A 19,438-nucleotide genomic window follows, 5' to 3' on the forward strand; every position below is an offset into this window, starting at 1 on the left:
CAATTATACTTACCTGGAGACTAGATAGTGCCATTCAACTGGATATTAAAGGGACAGTGGGAGAGTTCCTCTGGTGGTCCCACTGTCTCTGCATTTTATTTACTTTTGGATATTGAGAAGGATCTGGAGAGGTGAAAGGTTTGAATGACTCAATAATTCTTCAAAACCAGAAGCAATCTCTTATCCAGTAACTTCCTGGAATGATAAGGACCAACTGATTAGAAAGCTCTTAGCTCTCTTAGATCTTTCTCCATGCTATGAGGAAGATAGAGAGAATACCATCTTTTTTTTTTTTTTTTTTTTTTTTTTTCAAAAAATTATAAAACAATATAGTGAGAACTGATTGAATGATGTCTACTGGGAACTTTATGGCCCTCTCTAGAGTACATGTAGATCAACTCCTTTATTAGAATGATGAGATTACTAGTCCCCCTACCCAGCCACTTTTTTTTGAAGGGATATGGAAATGAGAAACTGATCTTGTCTTTGTTAATTCCAAAGTCTCTCTTTCGTTCCTTTAAGTGCTTCTTTCTTGCTTGCTTGTCCTTTTACTGTTATACTCTCTGGAACATCCATACTATCCAGACAGAGAGAAAACTTTGATTCAGCCTCTATACTAGAAACACACAAGATTTTTGTCATGGCTTTGCTAGCAATCAACAATGATTTCTTGAGTGTCTACTGTGTGCTTAGAAATGTGTTGGAGTCCTCCTCCCTCTTTCCCTTAAGCAGAGTACATTGATTTTTAGAACTACTTTTAGTTAAGACTTTAATTTAAAATCCAATATTATTTTAAAAATGTTTGTCATTGCTCTTGGATTATTGAAGTCTTTTCCTGTCTATGTGTTGGCTTGGGGAAAATTTCCTTTTTCTCCGTTTATTTCATTTTGCTCCAAGTAAAGGAGACAATTTAAGCTTGGATTTTTGTGAAGCCTTTTTAAAAGCGTTTTGACTTTGTGGTTGGTGGTCTGATTAGTTCATAAAGAATTTGTATTTAGTATAAGTGCTTTTTATCTAAAAATATATAGCTTGAGAGACCAGCTAATACAGTGTACACACCTTAAAATATGCCTATGTACATATTTAAGCTCAGTTTGGCTAAAAAATCCTTTGAACTAGAACATCACATACCAGTCCCCAACTCCCATGCTCAAATGTTGGCTGATAGAGAGGACAACACAAGATAAAGATCCCCTGAACATACAGAACCTATGTAAGTCTAAGTTTAAACAAATAACGACTGGACTTCAACCATTGCTGGATAAGTATTATCAGCTCAGAAATGGAGACCTAAATACTGATTCATTGATGTTTAATTAAATTTATTATTAATAAATTTATTGGCCCCCAAACAGAGTCAGGGCAGTATGAATTCCATTATGAACGAGGTTACACTGCCAAAACAAATGACTTTTGCACAGAATCTTGTTTTCCTCTATGGTTCTTAAGGAAGGTCTTCTTTGCATTATTCAATGTTTTTGGCTTATTTATTATTCCTGGAGGAAATGCTGCACAAAACCACAAATATTTCAAATGTCATTGTTATCATTGAAATTACTCATTCAGACTGCAAATGAAACCAGGAATGTTTTTGCCATTTAAAACTGCCAGAAGAGGAGTGAACAAAATACAGAGTCTTCAAGGTTAAGCAGATGTGGCAAAAGCACATTCATTCAATGTCTGTTTTGCTAATGAAAGTGAAAGTTTAATGCATGTTACAGATTTCTCCTCTGCCTTTTGTTAAACTGTTAGTTGACTATGAAGCTAAAAAAGGAAATTGTTAAGAATATAATTTTCTTCAAGATCTGAACACTCAAGAATCCTTGAGTGAAATATATCTTTTTAATTAATGCATTGATCTGTGTGATATTATAATTTAGAAGTTATATTTTACTGAAAAGTGTTTTTAATAGTGTTAACTTGTTTGTTCCTCTGAGACAGTGTAATGTTGCAACTTTTTGTTCTTATATATATGCATATATTTTTTGAGCTGGCGTCTCACTCTGTTGCCCAGGCTGTAGTATAGTGGTATGATTATAGGTCACTGCAACCTGGAACTCCTGGGCCCAAGCGATCCTCCCACCTCATCCTTCCTAGTAGGTGGGACTATAGGCAAGTGCCACCAAACCCAGCTAGGTGTTTTGGTTTTTTCAAAATGTCTTTTTTTTCTTTTTCTGAGTTGGAGTTTCACTCTTGTCATCCAGGCTGAAGTGCAATGATGTGATCTTGGCTCACCGCAACCTCTGCCTCCTAGGTTCAAGCAATTCTCCTGCCTCAACCTCCCAAGTAGCTGGGACTACAGGTGTACGTCACCATGCCCAGCTAATTTTTGTATTTTTAGTAGAGACGGGGTTTCACCATGTTGACCAGGATGGTCTCGATCTCTTGACCGCGTGATCCACCCGCCTCGGTCTCCCAAAGTGCTGGGATTATAGGCGTGAGCCACCATGCCCGGCCTCAAAATATCTTTTGTAGAGATAGGGTCTTCCTATGTTGCTCAGGCAGATCTCCAGCTCCTAGGCTCTAGTGATCCTCCTGCCTCAGCCTCCCAAAGTGCTGGAATTACAGGCGTAATACACCACAGCTGGCCAAGTTGAATTTTGTACGTAAAAACCCCATGTTCAAGTTCCTCAGAACTGGTTTCTAAGTTCTTCAGGCTCTTTAAGGATGCCTTTTTCACCCTTGGTCTAGGTACTTGATCTTGAAGTTCGAAAATGAGATTTTTCTCTTGGCTTGAATCCCAGCTTTCTACTTTTTTTGTGAGGGGAGATTCAAAGATGATTACTGGAATTCATTTTTTTTTCCTCTTTGCATTTTTGAAGATGAAGAAAACATTATCTGTGCATAGTTTAAACTCCTAGATGATTACTTAGAGTAGTAATAATAGTACGTGGTATTTACGTAAAAAGATGCTGTGAGTTAAGAAAATATTAATTCTTATTTCTTTTTTAATGGCGTTAGATTTAGGCACAGTTAAAAATATCACTGAGGTAACTGTAGGTAACGGACGATGGTTGCCAACTGATTTCTAGCATTGACAACTCAATTTCCCTCTTGGTCTCCCTTCATCTTCAAGCAGTCATCCTGTAGTTACCACTTGCTGTCCCTCCCTGACGTGAGCACTTACTTCACAGTCAGTAATGGATACTACAGTTTGTTATTACGTTCAATACCTAACTAAATATGACCGATTAATGCTTATGATCCACCTGAAAGTTAAAACTGTCTAGGAAGCCCCACCCGTGATCCCAGGGGTTCCAACTTGAAATCAACATTTGCATACCTTTAGAAAAATTATGGAAATTTCTGGAATGTCAACATACTCCCTATTTGAATTCAAATGACAGTGTAGTCAATTTGGGAAAGAAAATCATCCTAATGTAATTTCAGTGTAATTTTGCTGAAAGATTTGACAGGTCACCACTCTCTAAGCGAAGATTCTGAGCACTGGGTCTTTGGAGACAGTGGCTACACTCAGCACTGTGCTTGGCCCACTGTAAATACTCTCTAAATATTTGCTGCATTAAAATTTAAAAGGTCACTCACTCTAAAGGCCATGGAAAACTTTGCAAATTTTTCTTGTGTTGTTTTAAAACAGCATGCTGATTAATTTCCACTATGAAAATAAAAAGTTTTCCGTCTAAATCTAGCTAAGAATTTAATAATAGTGGAGGGGGGGGAGTAGGAGGATAGACTGAAAAAGAAAGAGAAAAGAAAAAAGGAAGAGAGCCAGAGGAAAAAATGAGAAGGGAGAAAAGAAAGAAATGAAGGCAGTCTGCAGCCACATTTGGTTGCTGTCCTGAGATTAAGCCCGACCACAGGAAAACCCAGAGGAAGCAAGCATCATTTAACATTCAACTTGCAACGCATTTTGTGACTCTATCATTATGCCAGCTCATTTGTCTGCAGTTTAAAATGTGTTATAAAGTCAAAACTTAGAAGTAAAATTCTTTCACTTCCTGATACTAGAGTGAGCGTAGTACATCTGCCTGTTTTGGATCATTTCTAAGCATTTCTCAAAGGTTAGTTCCACTTTGCCTGAAAGATCGTGTTTTGAACCACTAAAAACTGTTGCCTCAAAACGTCATCGGATCACAATTTCTTTTTAAAAATTCTCTCTTGGCAGATATTACCATTTAAAAGGTTTATCATTGGTTACCTTGCCCTGTTAATTTTATTTTTAAAATATCTCTTTAATATATCTGCTTTTATCCATCCCTCTAGGCACTTTAAGTCCTTAACACCTCTCACCAGGCCTGTCACTAGGTCCTAAGTGGCCTTCCATTCCAATCTTTACTAATGTAATTATTTCTTTAGGCTGTTGCCAGGATTATTTTCCCAGGAAATACGATACATCCTGATTTTTTTTTTTTTTCTTTCAAAGCCAAAGCTTTCAGTGGTTTGCATTTGCTTACATAATAAAGTTTGGACTACCTGGCCAATATTCAAGATCTTTTATCATCAACTTCTCAAATACCTTCTCAGTCTTGGCTTCTCCATTGCTCATTATATTTCTTTACCAATGAGTTACACAAATGCACTGGATATGTTCATATTTATTTGTCTCTGTTCATGTTAATTCCTCATCCCAAATGTCCTTACTCCGCTTTTACAGTTTTGGAAATCGTAGCTCAACTCAAATATCACTTCCTCCATGAAACCTTGAGTGTATTACTTAGCTGAAGGTAATTGCCCTTTCTGCTGTCCCTCATGTGAAGTAAATTAATACGATGTTAGAGATGGACAAAGTTTTACACTTCAATCAATCTCCATTCAGGGATCATCTTGGCATTGGGGAGACAATTTAGTTTTCAATGAAAGAAACAAAGGAGGGTAAATAAAAGAAATATTTATTGGCTCGTGTAACTGAAAATCCAGTAGTTGAGCTAGCTGAATTCAGTGCCTGGCTAAATGTTCTCAGGAATCTGTCCCTTTATATTTCCTGGCTCTGATTTTCTCCATTTTGAGTTCAGTCTTAAGCAGACCCTACACTCATATATGATGGGAAAGCGATTCTCAGAAGCTCCAGATTTACATGTATTTTTAGCTCTCTGAAGGAAAGAAATCCTCATTCGCAGCATTTATATCAACTTGCCATAGGACTTGGGTTGTTTGGAGATGGGGCATGTGTCTGCCTAGGGGGTATCATTGTTTCTGGGAAGCCTGGGTTCTCTGATTGGCCCGTCCAGATCATGTTTGTTCCTATGATGAGGGAGGTAGGGTCATGAGAGGAAGAGGCAGAATCATACAGAGTGAAAAACAGTTTCCCAAAAGAGTAATTTTTATTCATTACATTCTTTACAAGGTACTTTCGCTTGCTCTCTGTTACAGCTAACTGTTCATTTGTATCTCATCTTTGAATTCTAAGATTATTGAGAGCAGGAATCGAAACACATTTAATAAATGTTGGTTAGTTGAATGAAGGACCCAACAGGTGGATAACAAATGAAATAATATCCAAAGTCACCATTTTATTTGACTTATGTTCTTCAGAACTTTTAAAAGCCTCATTGACAAGACTTGATACTTTCCAGTGATTAAGAGAAATTGGCATTTCCATAAAATGGTGGACAGGATTAATTTTGAGATACAATCAAGTTACCTAAAATATCAGACCCCAAATACTTCTTGCCATGATTTGACTAGCAAACGTCATTGTAAGTTAAAGTTTTCCCCTTTAGAGAAATCATTGCTTTTACTAGGAAAAATGGTGACGTAGTTTATTACCATTGCTAAAACAACAACAGTTGAAGCTCGCATTTAAAAATTTCTCATGATTTTACAGTCAGTTTCATTTTACAGTTTTAGAAAATATAGGGTCTCTCCAAGTAGGGTATTAAAATCTTCAAAATGGAAAATTAAAGAGTAGTTCCTTTTTTCTGTTCTTAATAAATTTAGCTCATCTAAAGAAATAACCCTGCTTTGCATTCTTTGCTCAAAATAGTCTACCTGCTTTATTTAAACTAGTTATTTCATTGACATGATGCTACACAAGACCATTGATCACCATGGCCATCACATAGACAGTACCGTATTGGGAACACCTAATTTGTATTGTTTTCTTCAATGAGCTTTCAGTAAAGTAATTTCTAAACTTGTTTTCATCAAGTCTGTGTTCTAGTGGTTGTATAGTGTAAAGGCAAGCATTCTGGATTTGGAACCAGACTTAACCTAATATGAAATATGACTCCGCCACTGCTTAGCTCTTGGTGTCACAAGTCACTTAGCCTCCCTGTACCTCAGTTTACTGTTCTGTGAAATGGGACTAATAATATCTGGTTCAGAGAACTGTGAATAATAAAGGGTAATGTGATATTGTGGACCGAATATATGACTCACTGCAAAGGCTCAATATAATATAAAGACTATTATCATTATGGCTCCTACTATACTGCTACTAGTACTAATTGCTTTTGAGAAAAAGCAAAGCGGGAAATCACTGGGGAAGGAATAGTTGACCGGTCTTACTAAAGCACTCCTGCTTAAAGTGAAAAATGTTTGTGGTGTAAATGTTGGCATTTGAACAGTGTTCTTATTTCACCACTGATAAATGCCCTACTTTCAACCTTTTGATGGACAGATGTCTTCGCTGCTTTAATATCCCACCCAACCATGCTCTTCCTCCATAACTGCAATTATCTGTATTTTGTGACAAAAGACAAAAGATTCTTCCTCCGTAGTTAGACCGTGGGGATCAGTAGGCCGGACCATGTGACTTCTTACCTACTATAAGATAGAAATGACTTACTCCATTTGAGATTAAATTTGATCTTTCTGGGAACTGTAAAGCTACTCTACTCCAGTTTCTTAAATATAAAGGTTGTGAGGTGAAGCAAGGCATAGCATACATGGAGATGGAAATAGCCATTCCAGGGTTCTAATGAGGCCACAAATCACGGAGCTCCATTATGATCAGAGTTGTGGTAGTATTAGACAGACCATAGCTTGCTTAACCTTATTGGTGCCACAGTTTTGGAGTAAGCACATTATCTCCCTATAAAGCACATTTCTGTTTAATATGTGCACACGCAGCAGGTATTTATTCTTATACCAGTTCCCCACCCATTGTTACTTGCTGTTTAAAGAAATTTTAGAAAATATTTTGCAATGATTTCGGACTTATGGGAATGTTACAAGGTTGGTTTAGAGAACTAAGGACTTCATTTAGATTCATCAATTTTATTTTGAAGGAGCACGTGCTAGAGGTTTTAGTTCATCATTAGTGAGGGAAACAGGCGAATGTTACAGCTAGTTCAAAGGTTCATTTATAGATAGGGAATATCAACACGCATTTGCATATGGATGCCAAACTGGCTTCTTTTGCAGAAATGGAGGGAAGACAACTGGACCTCCACTCGACGGAATTTATTTACTGTTTTTCGACAAGAATTATTTTGCATTGCTCTACTGATTCAATAATGTTTAACATTTTGCCACGTATCCTTTATCATTCCCTCTTGCTCTAATTAAATTTTTCGGAATCCTTTGAAAGTAATTTGTATGCACCATGCCCCCATACCCTTTAGTATCTTTAATTCACTCTGAATTGTCTAAGAAAACACATTCTCTTACATAATAACAACAGGCAATTAAATTCAGGAAACTTATCACTCATACCACACTTTTCTCCAATCTATGGCCCATGTTTTGTCAGTTGTCCTAATAATGTCCTTGATAGCATTTTTTCCATTTGGTAGCACTGAATTCAGTCCATGGTCACCCATTTCATCTAATTATCTTTAGTGTCCTTTATATGTTTAGAAAATTTGAGTTTTGTCTATACTGGAAATTTAGAGTCAAAGATTGTAGCATTTCTATATTTGCATGTGCACGTGTGTATGTTGCTTCATTTATGATAATATCCTTAGCTATTATGTCAAAAGCTGACTTTTTTTTTAAAGTGCATTTCAACTCCGAAGTAATACTGAGGGGAAAATAGCAAGCATAAATCAGAACATCAAAGTAAGTCCCATCATGTCTACAGTGTACAAATAGCTGTTGATGAGTTTGCCATGCTTACTGAACTGAATAAGTATAAAAGCTTTCCATGTGCATTCCTGTTTTCAGGCCCAATACAGTACGTTAACCTCAGAATATCAAATTGAATCAGAGGCTCTGAGAAGAGCAGCCTGCAAAGCCGTTAGAATGACACTCTTCATTACACTATCTAGATTCAGGTTTCAGACAACCATAACTGGGGCTCTCCCAACCTCTCACCTAAAGTCAAATGTACACAGCCACTCAGATCACTGCCTGCCTTTCTGCAAGGGCTCCCAGACTTCTTAAAGCGGGAAGTCCACTCAGTCCCGGAAAGCTGAGCCCGGAATTATAAAGAACCTTTTTGTGATGACATTTTTCCTGGCGAGGCTCAAATAAACAGCCCCTGCAAGGCAGCTTGCCACACAGTGTGTCAGCACATATTATGCAGTCTGGTGCTGAGTAGAGGCGTCAGCTGCCCATTAGACCACACTAAAATAGAATTGCTGGGAGCCTGAAGCATGAAGCATGATATTAGATAAAGTGATGAAATTTCACTCGATTAAAGAACCGGGTCAAGGACAGTTACCTCGGGAAATTCCTCTTTTCCTCGAATATTCTTGCAACTTTGATGAATTTATCATTTTCTTGCTTATTTTTCATTATCGTCTGGGGCTTTATGAACAATAAAATGTGCCCTCAGCAAGCACTGACATATTGGAGTGATCAGAATCATAGGTTATGTTGATTCAAAGAAAGAAAGGGAAAAAAAGGCGAGGTTGACATTGCTGCAGGTCAAAAGCCCTTGGAAATGTTGGAGTGATTTGTTTAGACAGTTGTTTGATTTCTCTCTCTTTTTCTTTCTCTAGCTCTTTTTTTTTTCCCCCCTCAAGTAGAGGGATAGGGAAAAGAACAGAGAAGGGTCATCTTTTTTATTTTAGGCCAGTTGAAGGAGAGGAACAGAAGCATATGGCTTGGCAGAAATTTTTATTTTTATTTATTTGATTTATAAGGACAGGAGAGAAATGCTTCTTGCAAAGGGCTTCTTTTATCAAAAGGACTTGCAGACAGAAAGTAAATGACAACATACCTGCATTGCTTTTTAAACCAGGGTTGGAAAACCACATCTAGCTAGTGTAAAGCTGTCTGGCTGCTCCCCATGGTAGGGGGGGCGGGAAAAAAAAAACCCACTTTGGTTTATTAGTATTTTGCTCTGACATAATTTCATTTGCAATAACATTTGAGAGGTGCAGAAAGGAAATGTGAATATTCAGAACAGTTTCTGTTCTACCTGTAGAGCTTAATTCTACAATCCTTTCATCCCCCATGTTGCCAGTAAGGGTTGAATTCTTGCCAGCTGGACATCCCGGGAAAACCGAGCAGCACCAAGCCTAGCTAATTGGACCATATTGAATTCTAATTCAGTTGGTTCAGTTGGTCCTTCTTTGGGGCAGAAAATTGCTTTAGGCAAATGTGCTGGTCTGAAAGACTGGGAACACTTTGGAGGTTTAAGTTTTTAGCACCACTGGGGGTTGTTACAAACTCTGAACTCAATGAACGACTGAGTAGCCTTACTTCTCTGAATTTCCCATGCAGTATTTTAACTCTGGTGCTTCAATTCCATTCTAGTACACAGGCTGCTTGAGTTTTTAAGACTTCCATTTCTTCCTTCATAATATAGGGACACTAGCAAAGAATACCTCCTCTAACATACAAGACTGTAATAAATATGAAATAAGGTCATCTGTTTCCACATTTGCTGCTCCTAAGAGGAAAAGTGTTATCTAAATTCTAAATAGTGCCATGATACTTTTGTAACAATCTTGTATTTTAATAAGAGAAAGAATTTACGTGACCCAGTGAGCTGTAGTTTCTTGGACTGTGAACCAGAGATGCACTTAAAATTTATATCTTGGCCAGGCACAGTGGCTCACATCTGTAATCCCAGCATTTTGGGAGGCCAGAGGGTTAGATCACCTGAGGTCAGAAGTTCAAGACCAGTCTGGCCAACATGGTGAAACCGCCGTCTCTACTAAAAATCTAAAAATTAGCTGGGTGTGGTGGTGGGTTTCTGTAGTTCCGTCTACTTGGGAGGCTGAGATAGGAGAATTGCTCAAACCTGGGAGGCGGAAGTTGAAATGAGCTGAGATTGTGCCACCGTACTCCAGCCTGGGTGACACAGAAACACTCTGCCCCCTCCCCCAAAAATTATCTTATTTTTTCAGCAAGTTCCTTAGGTATTACATTAATGTTTATATAAATTAAACTTATTTTTCACAACAGCACCCATTCATTAGGTGAGAGTTGATACCTAAGAAGAAATAAATAACAGCCTGGTGGGACCAGCAGGAAACACAGAAGGAGGAGTGTAATGCTGGTGCTTCAGTTTTCTCGTAATTGATAGGACAAAAGTGAGACGTCAAAAATTTTTTTCTTTTAATTACAGGGAAAAAAAGCTGCACAGAGACGTTAGACAACTGTTTTTAGATCTGATCAACTGTAATCTAATTTTTCTTTTCTTTCTTCCTCTTGAGTCAAGGGAGTTTTGTTTTTTGTTTTTAAAATATTGAAGTGGTTTGAAAGATGGGAAGGCAGTTGTGCTAAATTTTCTATTATTAGCATGGAAGCGATAACAGCTTTCTTACCCCTTGGGAGGAGAGGTGGCAGTTGGAAGCCCATGAACACGCAGTGCTGTGTCGGCACACTTTTCACCAAAGCAAAAAACGGAGTAAGAGTATCTTCCTGTAATAACATAATGAGTCTATTACTTAGTTTCTCAGTATGAAATGAGGGTTAAAGATGCACGTGTTATTAGGCAAAAGAGAGGACCATGAAACTGGCAGAGTTTGTAACCCTCCCTTTCCTGTTTGGTGGACATCAGGACTGCTTGGCCGCAACCCTTGGCCTTTTCAAGGCTCCAAGGGCCAGCAGCACCGAGTGTGTTTTTCCCCAGTTGCCTGCTTTGGGATCTTGCTTTCTGTGCTAGTGTCATTTTATTGGAGCCTGATGAAATCCTTCACTAAGCTGCAGAACAGAGAAAGTGCATACCAGGGGTTAGTTGCCAACGTGAGGCTTAGTCAGTAAGGTGCAGGAGGAAGCATTTGATACACATTTCCCTCCTCTTCACCAAACACTTGGGCAGCACTCGGCAAGAACTGTATTCTATTTACGGTCATCTTGCTTATGATGAAAATTATATGTTTTATCCCAAGCAACAATAAAAAAAATTACTTTGAAACCTCTCACTGGCACTTCTAATGAACATGATAAATAGAAGAATATGCTCATCAAAAAATACTCTCCTTTTTTCTACGATAAACCCAATAAATATTTCATTAGAAGAAGAGTTTGGCTTCTCATGTGAATTGTGAAATCTCTTGGGTTATATTAAGGCTGTAAATGTAGTTCAAAGTAGCTCAGAGCCTCGCTTTAGGGAATGGGTGCTTTTTATTTTTTATCCTTTCCCTAGAGGGTCTGATTAGCCCAGAGCTCATTTGGTGCAATAATGGAACAGGAAATTTTCTACGAGTGACTGCAACAGAGCTTCAGTGGAGAGTATGCTACCTTGGGAGAATCAGGTCATTCTCATATCTGCTGGGGAAATGCTTGCTCCCCAAGAGAAAGGAATTGGAAAGATAAATTCTTCTGACAAGTGGAGAACTTCTGTGCAGAATGTTCCTGAACCTTGCCAGAGGGGGAGATTTTGTCTTCCTGATCTGATTGCCCTAGCATTTTTTCTTCTTTTTTTAAAATTTTGTGGTTTTATTTTAACGTAAGAGAACTGAAAGGTCAGAATGCTCTAATGTGCATTCTTCTAATCTGAAGGGTTCGTCATTTCAGTTCTGAACAGCGATTTCTGCCACTTTGGTCAGCATAAAGGAAGAGACACATTTCTTTTTCTCCCTGACACCTTCGATGACATGATACACAAATGATGGACTATGTAATGATTTAACCAAGCCTGATCTTTCTGCCTGGGGCACTTGCAGCACTTAAAGCCTCAGTGGGTCTTTATTTATTCATTTTTTAGATCGCTCAAAGATAGAAACCATGCTATGTAAAATTCTCCTACAGTTAAATCTTTTACATGGAGATTTTATTTTTTTTCTTATTTCTGACCAACTATCCTCAGAAGCTAAAGTGGAAGAGTTCTAGAGGGAAGTTCCACAAATATTTTAATTATCATTTTTTCCTTCTTTAATGGCTGGGGTTTTCGTATGACCTCTCATTTATCTGGACACTGTGCAGAGGAAAAATTTCATGTCCTTCAGTTTTCAGGGTGATCCCTTGGTTTTGTCACTTTGACTGATTATTTTCTTTCCTGAGTACTACACAGCATATGCTTTCTGCTGGATTCAGCTACATTCATTCCCCTCTGGTTCACTGTGTTGCAGGTGATGTGATGCACCAGGGATCTTGCTCAAAGCCACTGCTGGATTTCTTAAGGGCACTTGAGCATCTCTTGAATGACATAGGAATTCCTCTGACACCACTGACATGGTGATTCTTTTAGGATAGGGACATGCCATTTTTTTTTCTTCTTCTTTCCTGGTTTATCCAGGCAGGATTTAATATAGAGATGGATGAGTAGACAGAAAGGAAGATGAGGTAGGTTTTACATATCTGTCTTTTAAATTAATAAAAGCCACAAAAAAAATTAAGAAAGAAGCTCCATTTGGAGAGGCCTCAAGAGAAATCTGTACGTCTCCAATACCCAGTGGCATTTAAATGTCCCTCAAGACAAAGGCATCAACTGGTCATGAACTTCATGACAAAGTGTGGAAACAAAGAGGGTGAAAAAAATATCTGAAATGTATTTTTTAGGACGGCCTTCACCAATTTAGATGTGGTCAAAGAGCATTCTTAGAAGCCCTGTCTGAAAGATGATAGTTTTTTTTCTAATGCCAGTTATTACCAGAATTCAACTGAGACTGAATTTCAGACTGAGTAGTAAAGGTGAGAAGAGGAGTGGAGGCTGGTGGTCGGTGGGGCTGAGAGGTGGGAGCTGCTGGCCACTGGGAAACAGGTGTTGTGATTTTTAATGGGCCGGTCAATGTCCTTGACAAGATGGCATTTCATTAAGGCCATGAAAAAGAGGACTGAGCCAGCCTTGTAGAATCTTTAGAATGGAGATAAATCAGGTCAAAGGCCATGAGGGAAGGGTGTGCCTGGCTGAGTTTGAAGAAAACGGAGGGGATCAAATTTCATGGAATGTTGCTATAAAGGGGAAAGACGATAATACGAGGGTAATGAGGGGGTTCTCTTTAAGACGCTTGACACTGATGGGCATGACCCAATAGAGAGGGGGAAATTCTTGATGTAGGGAGAGCAATGGGAGAGGAAAAGTTTCAGGAGTCAGGTTTGTCTGAGAGAGGGGAGACAGAATCTAGAATACAAGTGAAGGGTTGGCTTTAGGGAGGAGCTTAGACAGTTTTTTGAACATAGGGGTCATCCACTTAAAATGAGATCAGTCAGCAAGCTGTGTGGCTTTCTTCAGCCATGGCCATCTCTGTTGGTGTACAGAGTGAACCGAGTTGATTTACCACGGCCTGGGATTTTGTTAATTTTCTTACCAAGACTGTTAAGAATATATGCAAGAGTGTGAGATGATGAACCGTCAAATCTACTCTAGGTAGGGGAGGAAATTAAGGGACCAAAAAAAGCTTAAGTAGTCAATGATTAATACCTCCTAGTGGGGTCAAAGGTTTTTGGAGTTGGGGCATTAGTGAGAGTGAGCTGGAAAGACAGAATGGTTGAAACTGTAATTATGGATGACTTTGCTGGTAATGATAAGGCTCGAGTATGGCCTTGGGAGGGAGTGTTTGAGGCAAGGTGGGAAATGTGAGAGCTGGAAAAGAGGGCCTCAAAAAACCAAGAGTCTAGGATATTGGGAAGATCATATATATGGATATTGACATTACCAAATACATTGGAGAAGTGGTGGTGAGTTAGGTGCTAAAATCTTCATGGAATTAGGTGAATGACCTGTGGATCTGTAGGTGACAGCAATAGGCTAGAACAGTGATTGATAAGGACTAAACATGTGGCATTAAAGGATGAGAACTTTGTGGTGTTGTTTATTCTTGTGGCAGGAAAGAGGATGTTCAAGTGGCATATGAAAGCAGAACACTTGCTCCTACCTCCAGATCCGGCATTACAAGAACCTTGCAAGGTACCACAGCCACCACTTTCAGACTGCTGGGTAAAAGCAAGTGGTTTCCTGAGAGTCTGTCCATTTACAGCAAGAAGTTAAAAGAGGTTCTGAGAAGAAGTGAGAAGAAGCTAACAGCTGAGCGTGACTTCCAGAAGACAGTGTGGACTGGTTTCAGGTGAGTGGATGGGAAAAGGGAGACTGTAGAGATAATCGAGAATAAGAATCCAGGAAGATCAGAGTTGATTGGGAGCTCCAGGCTCTTGTGAGTTTTGATGTACATGAGAGAATGGCAAAATGAGATTTGCCTTGAAGTTCTCAATGTAAGCGTTGTGGAGAAGGCTGGGAGTGTTGCAGGGTGCTGAGCGTGGAGTCTTGCTGGGAGTGTTCTGAGGCTTCCTCTTTATACCTGACAGTAGTGAAGTGGGGCCATAGATGGCAGGCTTTATCCTGACTATTTAGAAATCTGGGAGAGGCATGGAGACCAGGGGAGGTTCATCTTTTTCAGCTGATGTGTGGGTGGCTCTTCAGAGCAGATTTGAAAGTGTGCAATGGAAAATGGTGTTGGAAATGACTTGAGTAGATGAGTCAATGCTACTCTAATTTTAATGCCCTAAACCATGCCCAGCTCAAAAGTCACAGGGTGGTCACTTTTCTACTCCTGTCATCATTTAAGACTCAGAAATAAATAAAAGAAGGGGCCTGTCTTCAACTTATCAAAAGCAGCTGAATTTGTGTCCATGTATCCTTTCACTGTTGTGAGATCAAGCAGTTGTACCTCAAGTGCATTCACTGGTATAATTTCTAGCAGGAGAGACCACTTCATTCCACATTGGTGCCCCACTCATCCTCCCAGCATGTTCCATACAAAGAGACATCTGGTTTGCAGAGATGCTCTTAGGAACCAGCATGATTTGGTGGCTTGAGCACAGGTCCTGGGTGTGAGGAGTGTGCCGAGGATGCAATCTTGCATACTTTTCTGGGGATGCACACCTGGACTGCAGCGAGGGGGCTACCAAAAAGCAATTGGTCTTGGATGCCAAATACTTTAAGAACAGCTAGCTCCAGTGGAAACCTCTTCAACTCTGGCAAGAATTCCAAGTTTTGAGAGCTGTGCACACTCAATTTTCACACTGTATGTGAGTCATTGCTTTGTGCAGAAATGCTTGAATGCAGGCAGAATTCTTGTAATGTGCCTTTAGTGGCATAATACTGCATGCAGAGCGACAAGCCTTAATATACTTCCTCTCTCACAGCTAGCCTTGGAACAGCCTGATGCAAAAATTAATACTTCTTAACGAGTCAAGAGTGATTCTAGAATTTAAAGAAGCATTCAATATTTTCAAAGAAACAGGTAATGGAGAAAACTCTGGACAGCTACAGGCAATTTTGAATATCTGCAGAGAGCTAGAGGGATGACAGAAAGAGATTTGCTTCTTTAAGGCTTGCATTAAAAAATGAAACAATACTATGTAATTCCAACTATATGACTTTCTGGAAAAGACAAAACTATGGAGACAGGAGAAAGATCCGTGGTTGCCAGGGGGCTTGGGATTGGGGGTTAGGGTTGCATAGGTGATGCATAGAGAGCTTTTAAAGTCGTGAAAATGCTCTGCAGGATACCATAATTACACAAATGTATAATGAATATGTGTCATTATACATTTGTCCACGCCCATGAAATATAGAACAGCAAGAGTGAACCCTGTAGTATACTATACACTTTGAGTGATGTGATGTGTCAATGTAGGTTCATCAGTTACAGTAAATGTACTACTCTGGTGGAAGATGTTGATGATGGGGGAGGTTGTATTCACATTATGGGGGCAAGGGATATGTTGGATATCTCTGTATCTTCCTCTCAATTTTGCTATGAACCTAGAATTGCTCTTAAAAAAAAAGTCATAGGCTGGGTGTGGTGGCTCACGCCTATAATCCCAGCACTTTGGGAGGCTGAGGCAGGCAGATCACCTGAGGTCAGGAGTTTGAGACCAGCCTGACTAACATGGCGAAACCCCATTTCTACTAAAAAATACAAAAATCAGCTGGGAGTGGCGGCAGGCACCTGTAGCCCCAGCTACACAGGAGGCTGAGGCAAGAGAATTGCTTGAACCTGGGAGGTGGAGGTTGCAGTGAGCTGAGATTATGCCACTGCACTCCAGCCTGGGCGGCAAAAGAGAGATTGTCTCAAAAAAAAAAGTCATAAAAAACATAAAACAACCTCCAAAAACCCTTTGAATCTTTAAGATCTCTTTCTCCCCTGCTCTCTCTTCTCTTACTGTTACTATTAAACACTGTGAACAGTTTCATTAATAGGAACAGCTTTTGGCAACCTGTCCCTAGTGATGAACATTTGGGCGGATTTTGTTTTGCGGCCATTACACCAGAACTGTGGTGGACTTCCTTGTGCAGATGTATTTTCGTGCACTAAGGCATGTCTCTCTCTGGGTTAACCGCCTAAAGCATACTTTCTGGTTTAAAGAATGTATGCATGTATTTTTAGTTTGACAAATAAGGTATTTGATTTTAGGTTCACAGTGTTCCAGCAAACCAATAAGTAAACGATGAATTAAAAGATGTAAAACTAGGTAAAGGAAAAGATAAGTGACAGGGAAAAAATATAGTGGGTTAATAAGCAAATGAAAAGATACACATCTTACTCGTCACTAAAGAAATGAAAATTAAAACAAGATACCATTTTACTCAAAAAATTGATAAATATTTATGAGTTTGATCCCACATGGCATTTGTGAGAGGGTGGGAGCCCAGCATATGCATGCCTTCCTGATGGTGGTGTGAACCATCTCACTTGTTTTGGAAGGCACTTCCGCAAGAATTTTGCCAGTGTTTTAACTTTCTAATGCCCTGCAACTTGGCCTGGAGCTACACTCTGCTCGCTTGATCAGAGGAACATTTTCTTTGGGCACCAGTGATAGTTTATTTTTCAGTTTGGAAAGCTGTCTGACTTACCTCATTATGAATCAATGTATCAGTTTAACTCTGAAGGCAAAGGCAATTTTGTTTCATTCATTTAATAGATGTTTGTTAGGCATCTGCTGTGCGCCTCTGGGAACACAGTAGTAACCAGTGGGCATGGCAGGCAGGGCCTTTGCTCTCAAATAACTTTTATTTTGATGGAGGAGGGCAGGCAGCAAGCAAACACAGAGATAGGTGATTAGTAGCAGGAGAGAGCAAGTACTGTGGTCGAATCAAAAGAGGTGAAGTGATGGCAAGTGACTGCCGGATATTTAGATCAGTGGCCAGAGGGTCACTCTATAGATATGACATTCAGGCTGAATGCTGAATGACAAGAGAGATCTGGTCATGCCAAGAACTGGAGAGGTCTTATGAGCAGAGGGCACAGCATGGGCAAAGGTCGTGGGGGCAGGAAGCCAGTGTTAGGGACTGAATTGTGTTCTCCCAAAATTCATATATTCAAGCCCTGTCTTCAATGTGGCTGTATTTGGAGACAGAGCCTTTAAAGCGGTAAAGCTACTTGAGGTCATAAAGGGGGACCCTAATCCAATAGAATTGGTGTTCCTATAGGAAGAGACACAGGAATGTGTGTGCACAGAGGAAAGACCCTGTGAGGAGACTGTGCGAGGAGACTAAACTTGCAGCCACCTTGACTTAGACATCTGGGGTCCAGAAGTGTGAGAAAATAATTGCCTATTTTTTGAACCACCCGGTCTGTGGAATTTTGTTAATCAGCCTGAGCTGATTAAGGCAACCAGTGTGGCTATAGCCTTGTAACCATGAGGTAGCAGAGGGCTGGAATGAGCCGGGCTTTGAGGACTGGCATAAAGATGCTGGATGTGGTTTGCAGTGCGATGGGACACCACGGGGGGCAGCGGTTAAGTTTGGAGTTCTTACTCTATTTGCTGTAAGGAGAATGGAATGAAACGGGCAAATAGGAAGCAGGAAGGACAATGAAAGGCCTTATCTTATAGAAGTCCAAAAGAGGTCAGGCGTGGTGGTTCACATCTGTAATCCCAGCACTTTGGGAGGCCAAGGCAGGCAGATCACCTGAGGTCAGGAGTTTGAGACCAGCCTGGGCAACATGGTGAAACCCCATCTCTATTAAAAATACAAAAAAATTAGCCAGGAGTTGTGGCACATGCCTGTGATCCCAGCTACTCAGGAGGCTGAGGTAGGAGAATCACTTGAACCTGGGAGGTGAATGTTGCAGTGAGCTGAGAAGGTGCCATTGCACTCCAGCCTGGGAGACAGAGTGAGATTCATCTCAAATTTTAAAAAAAAGTCCAAAAGAGAGGACAGATGATGGTGGTAGCTAGAGTGGCAAGAAAGAGATAGAGAGGGTGGAGTGATCTGGAATTTAATGTGGTGAAAGAGAGGGGAGCCTTGGAGGCCTCTACCCAGTGGTACACCAGGGAGGGCAGTAGGTGTGGTATGCCCTGGTACCTACAATAGGAGGTGCATTGTCTGGAGAGAATTTAAAGACAATGGTAGTACTGACCCAGAGTCCTCCGCTTCATATTATCATTATGGCCTGATACTTCTAGACAACGTTTGGGATAGAACACTCCTCAACATGAGCAGGGACACCTCCTATCATCTCCCAGTACCCACTATCTCACTTCCTTGGCCCAGACACTGGGGTGGGAATGTGAGCCCAGTAACTGCACCCACTAGTGCTGTGAGGCAAACTGAGGGTTTCAAATTCTCACCATGTAGGCTAGCACCTTCCTCTCTGTCCCTGAAGGGTGAGTAGATAAAGACATGAGTGGAGAAAAAAACCAGAATCTCTCCTGCCAACATGTCCCCACATGACCAGACGACATGAGCACGAACAGGTTGCCAGGTGGCCAGGCATCCCCAAATTCTCCCCAGCTTTCAGTTCTCTCTTAAACCTTTGGACTGCTGGTCAAGCCTATGGTCAACCAAGGACACAGTTGTCCTTAGAGAGAAGGGGTCAGCAGTACCAGGGCCACTCTGCTCCTTCTGCTGGGCCACTGTCCCATACCCAACAAGACTCTGAGAATCCTCTCCTGGCCCTACAGAGCTGTGCAGTTCAGCTCTTACTTCAGTAGGATACAGAAGGGTTACAAAAGGACATTATTTCAAAGGCCAAGCTGAATTTTAGGCTGAGTTCATGCCTCAGCCAATACCCAGGCACACTAACCAAAATAGCATACCCAAGATTAGGAACTAGATCAAAGTAATGCCATGTTGATTCCCCAATATCAAGAATAGATATCTCCCTATTAAAGTCCTAGAAGAAATTAGAGCTCAAAAGTGAAATAAAAATCGAACTCCCCTTTCCCTTGTCAACCAAAGAAGCCTAATTCT

General features: G+C 40.2%; 1 protein-coding gene across 1 annotated transcript in view; it reads left to right on the forward strand.

Moving 5' to 3' along the window:
- Positions 1 to 19,438, forward strand: part of LOC141583790 (uncharacterized) — a 49,656-nt gene that overhangs the window by 20,771 nt on the left and 9,447 nt on the right. Inside the window, exon 2 of the mRNA XM_074395472.1 lies at positions 14,070 to 14,306. Coding sequence (XP_074251573.1) covers positions 14,070 to 14,306 — 237 coding nt within the window. The remainder of the gene's footprint in view (positions 1 to 14,069; positions 14,307 to 19,438) is intronic.

Source organism: Saimiri boliviensis, chromosome 2, assembly GCF_048565385.1.
Source record: "Saimiri boliviensis isolate mSaiBol1 chromosome 2, mSaiBol1.pri, whole genome shotgun sequence".
In the NCBI taxonomy this organism is placed as follows: Eukaryota; Metazoa; Chordata; class Mammalia; order Primates; family Cebidae; genus Saimiri; species Saimiri boliviensis.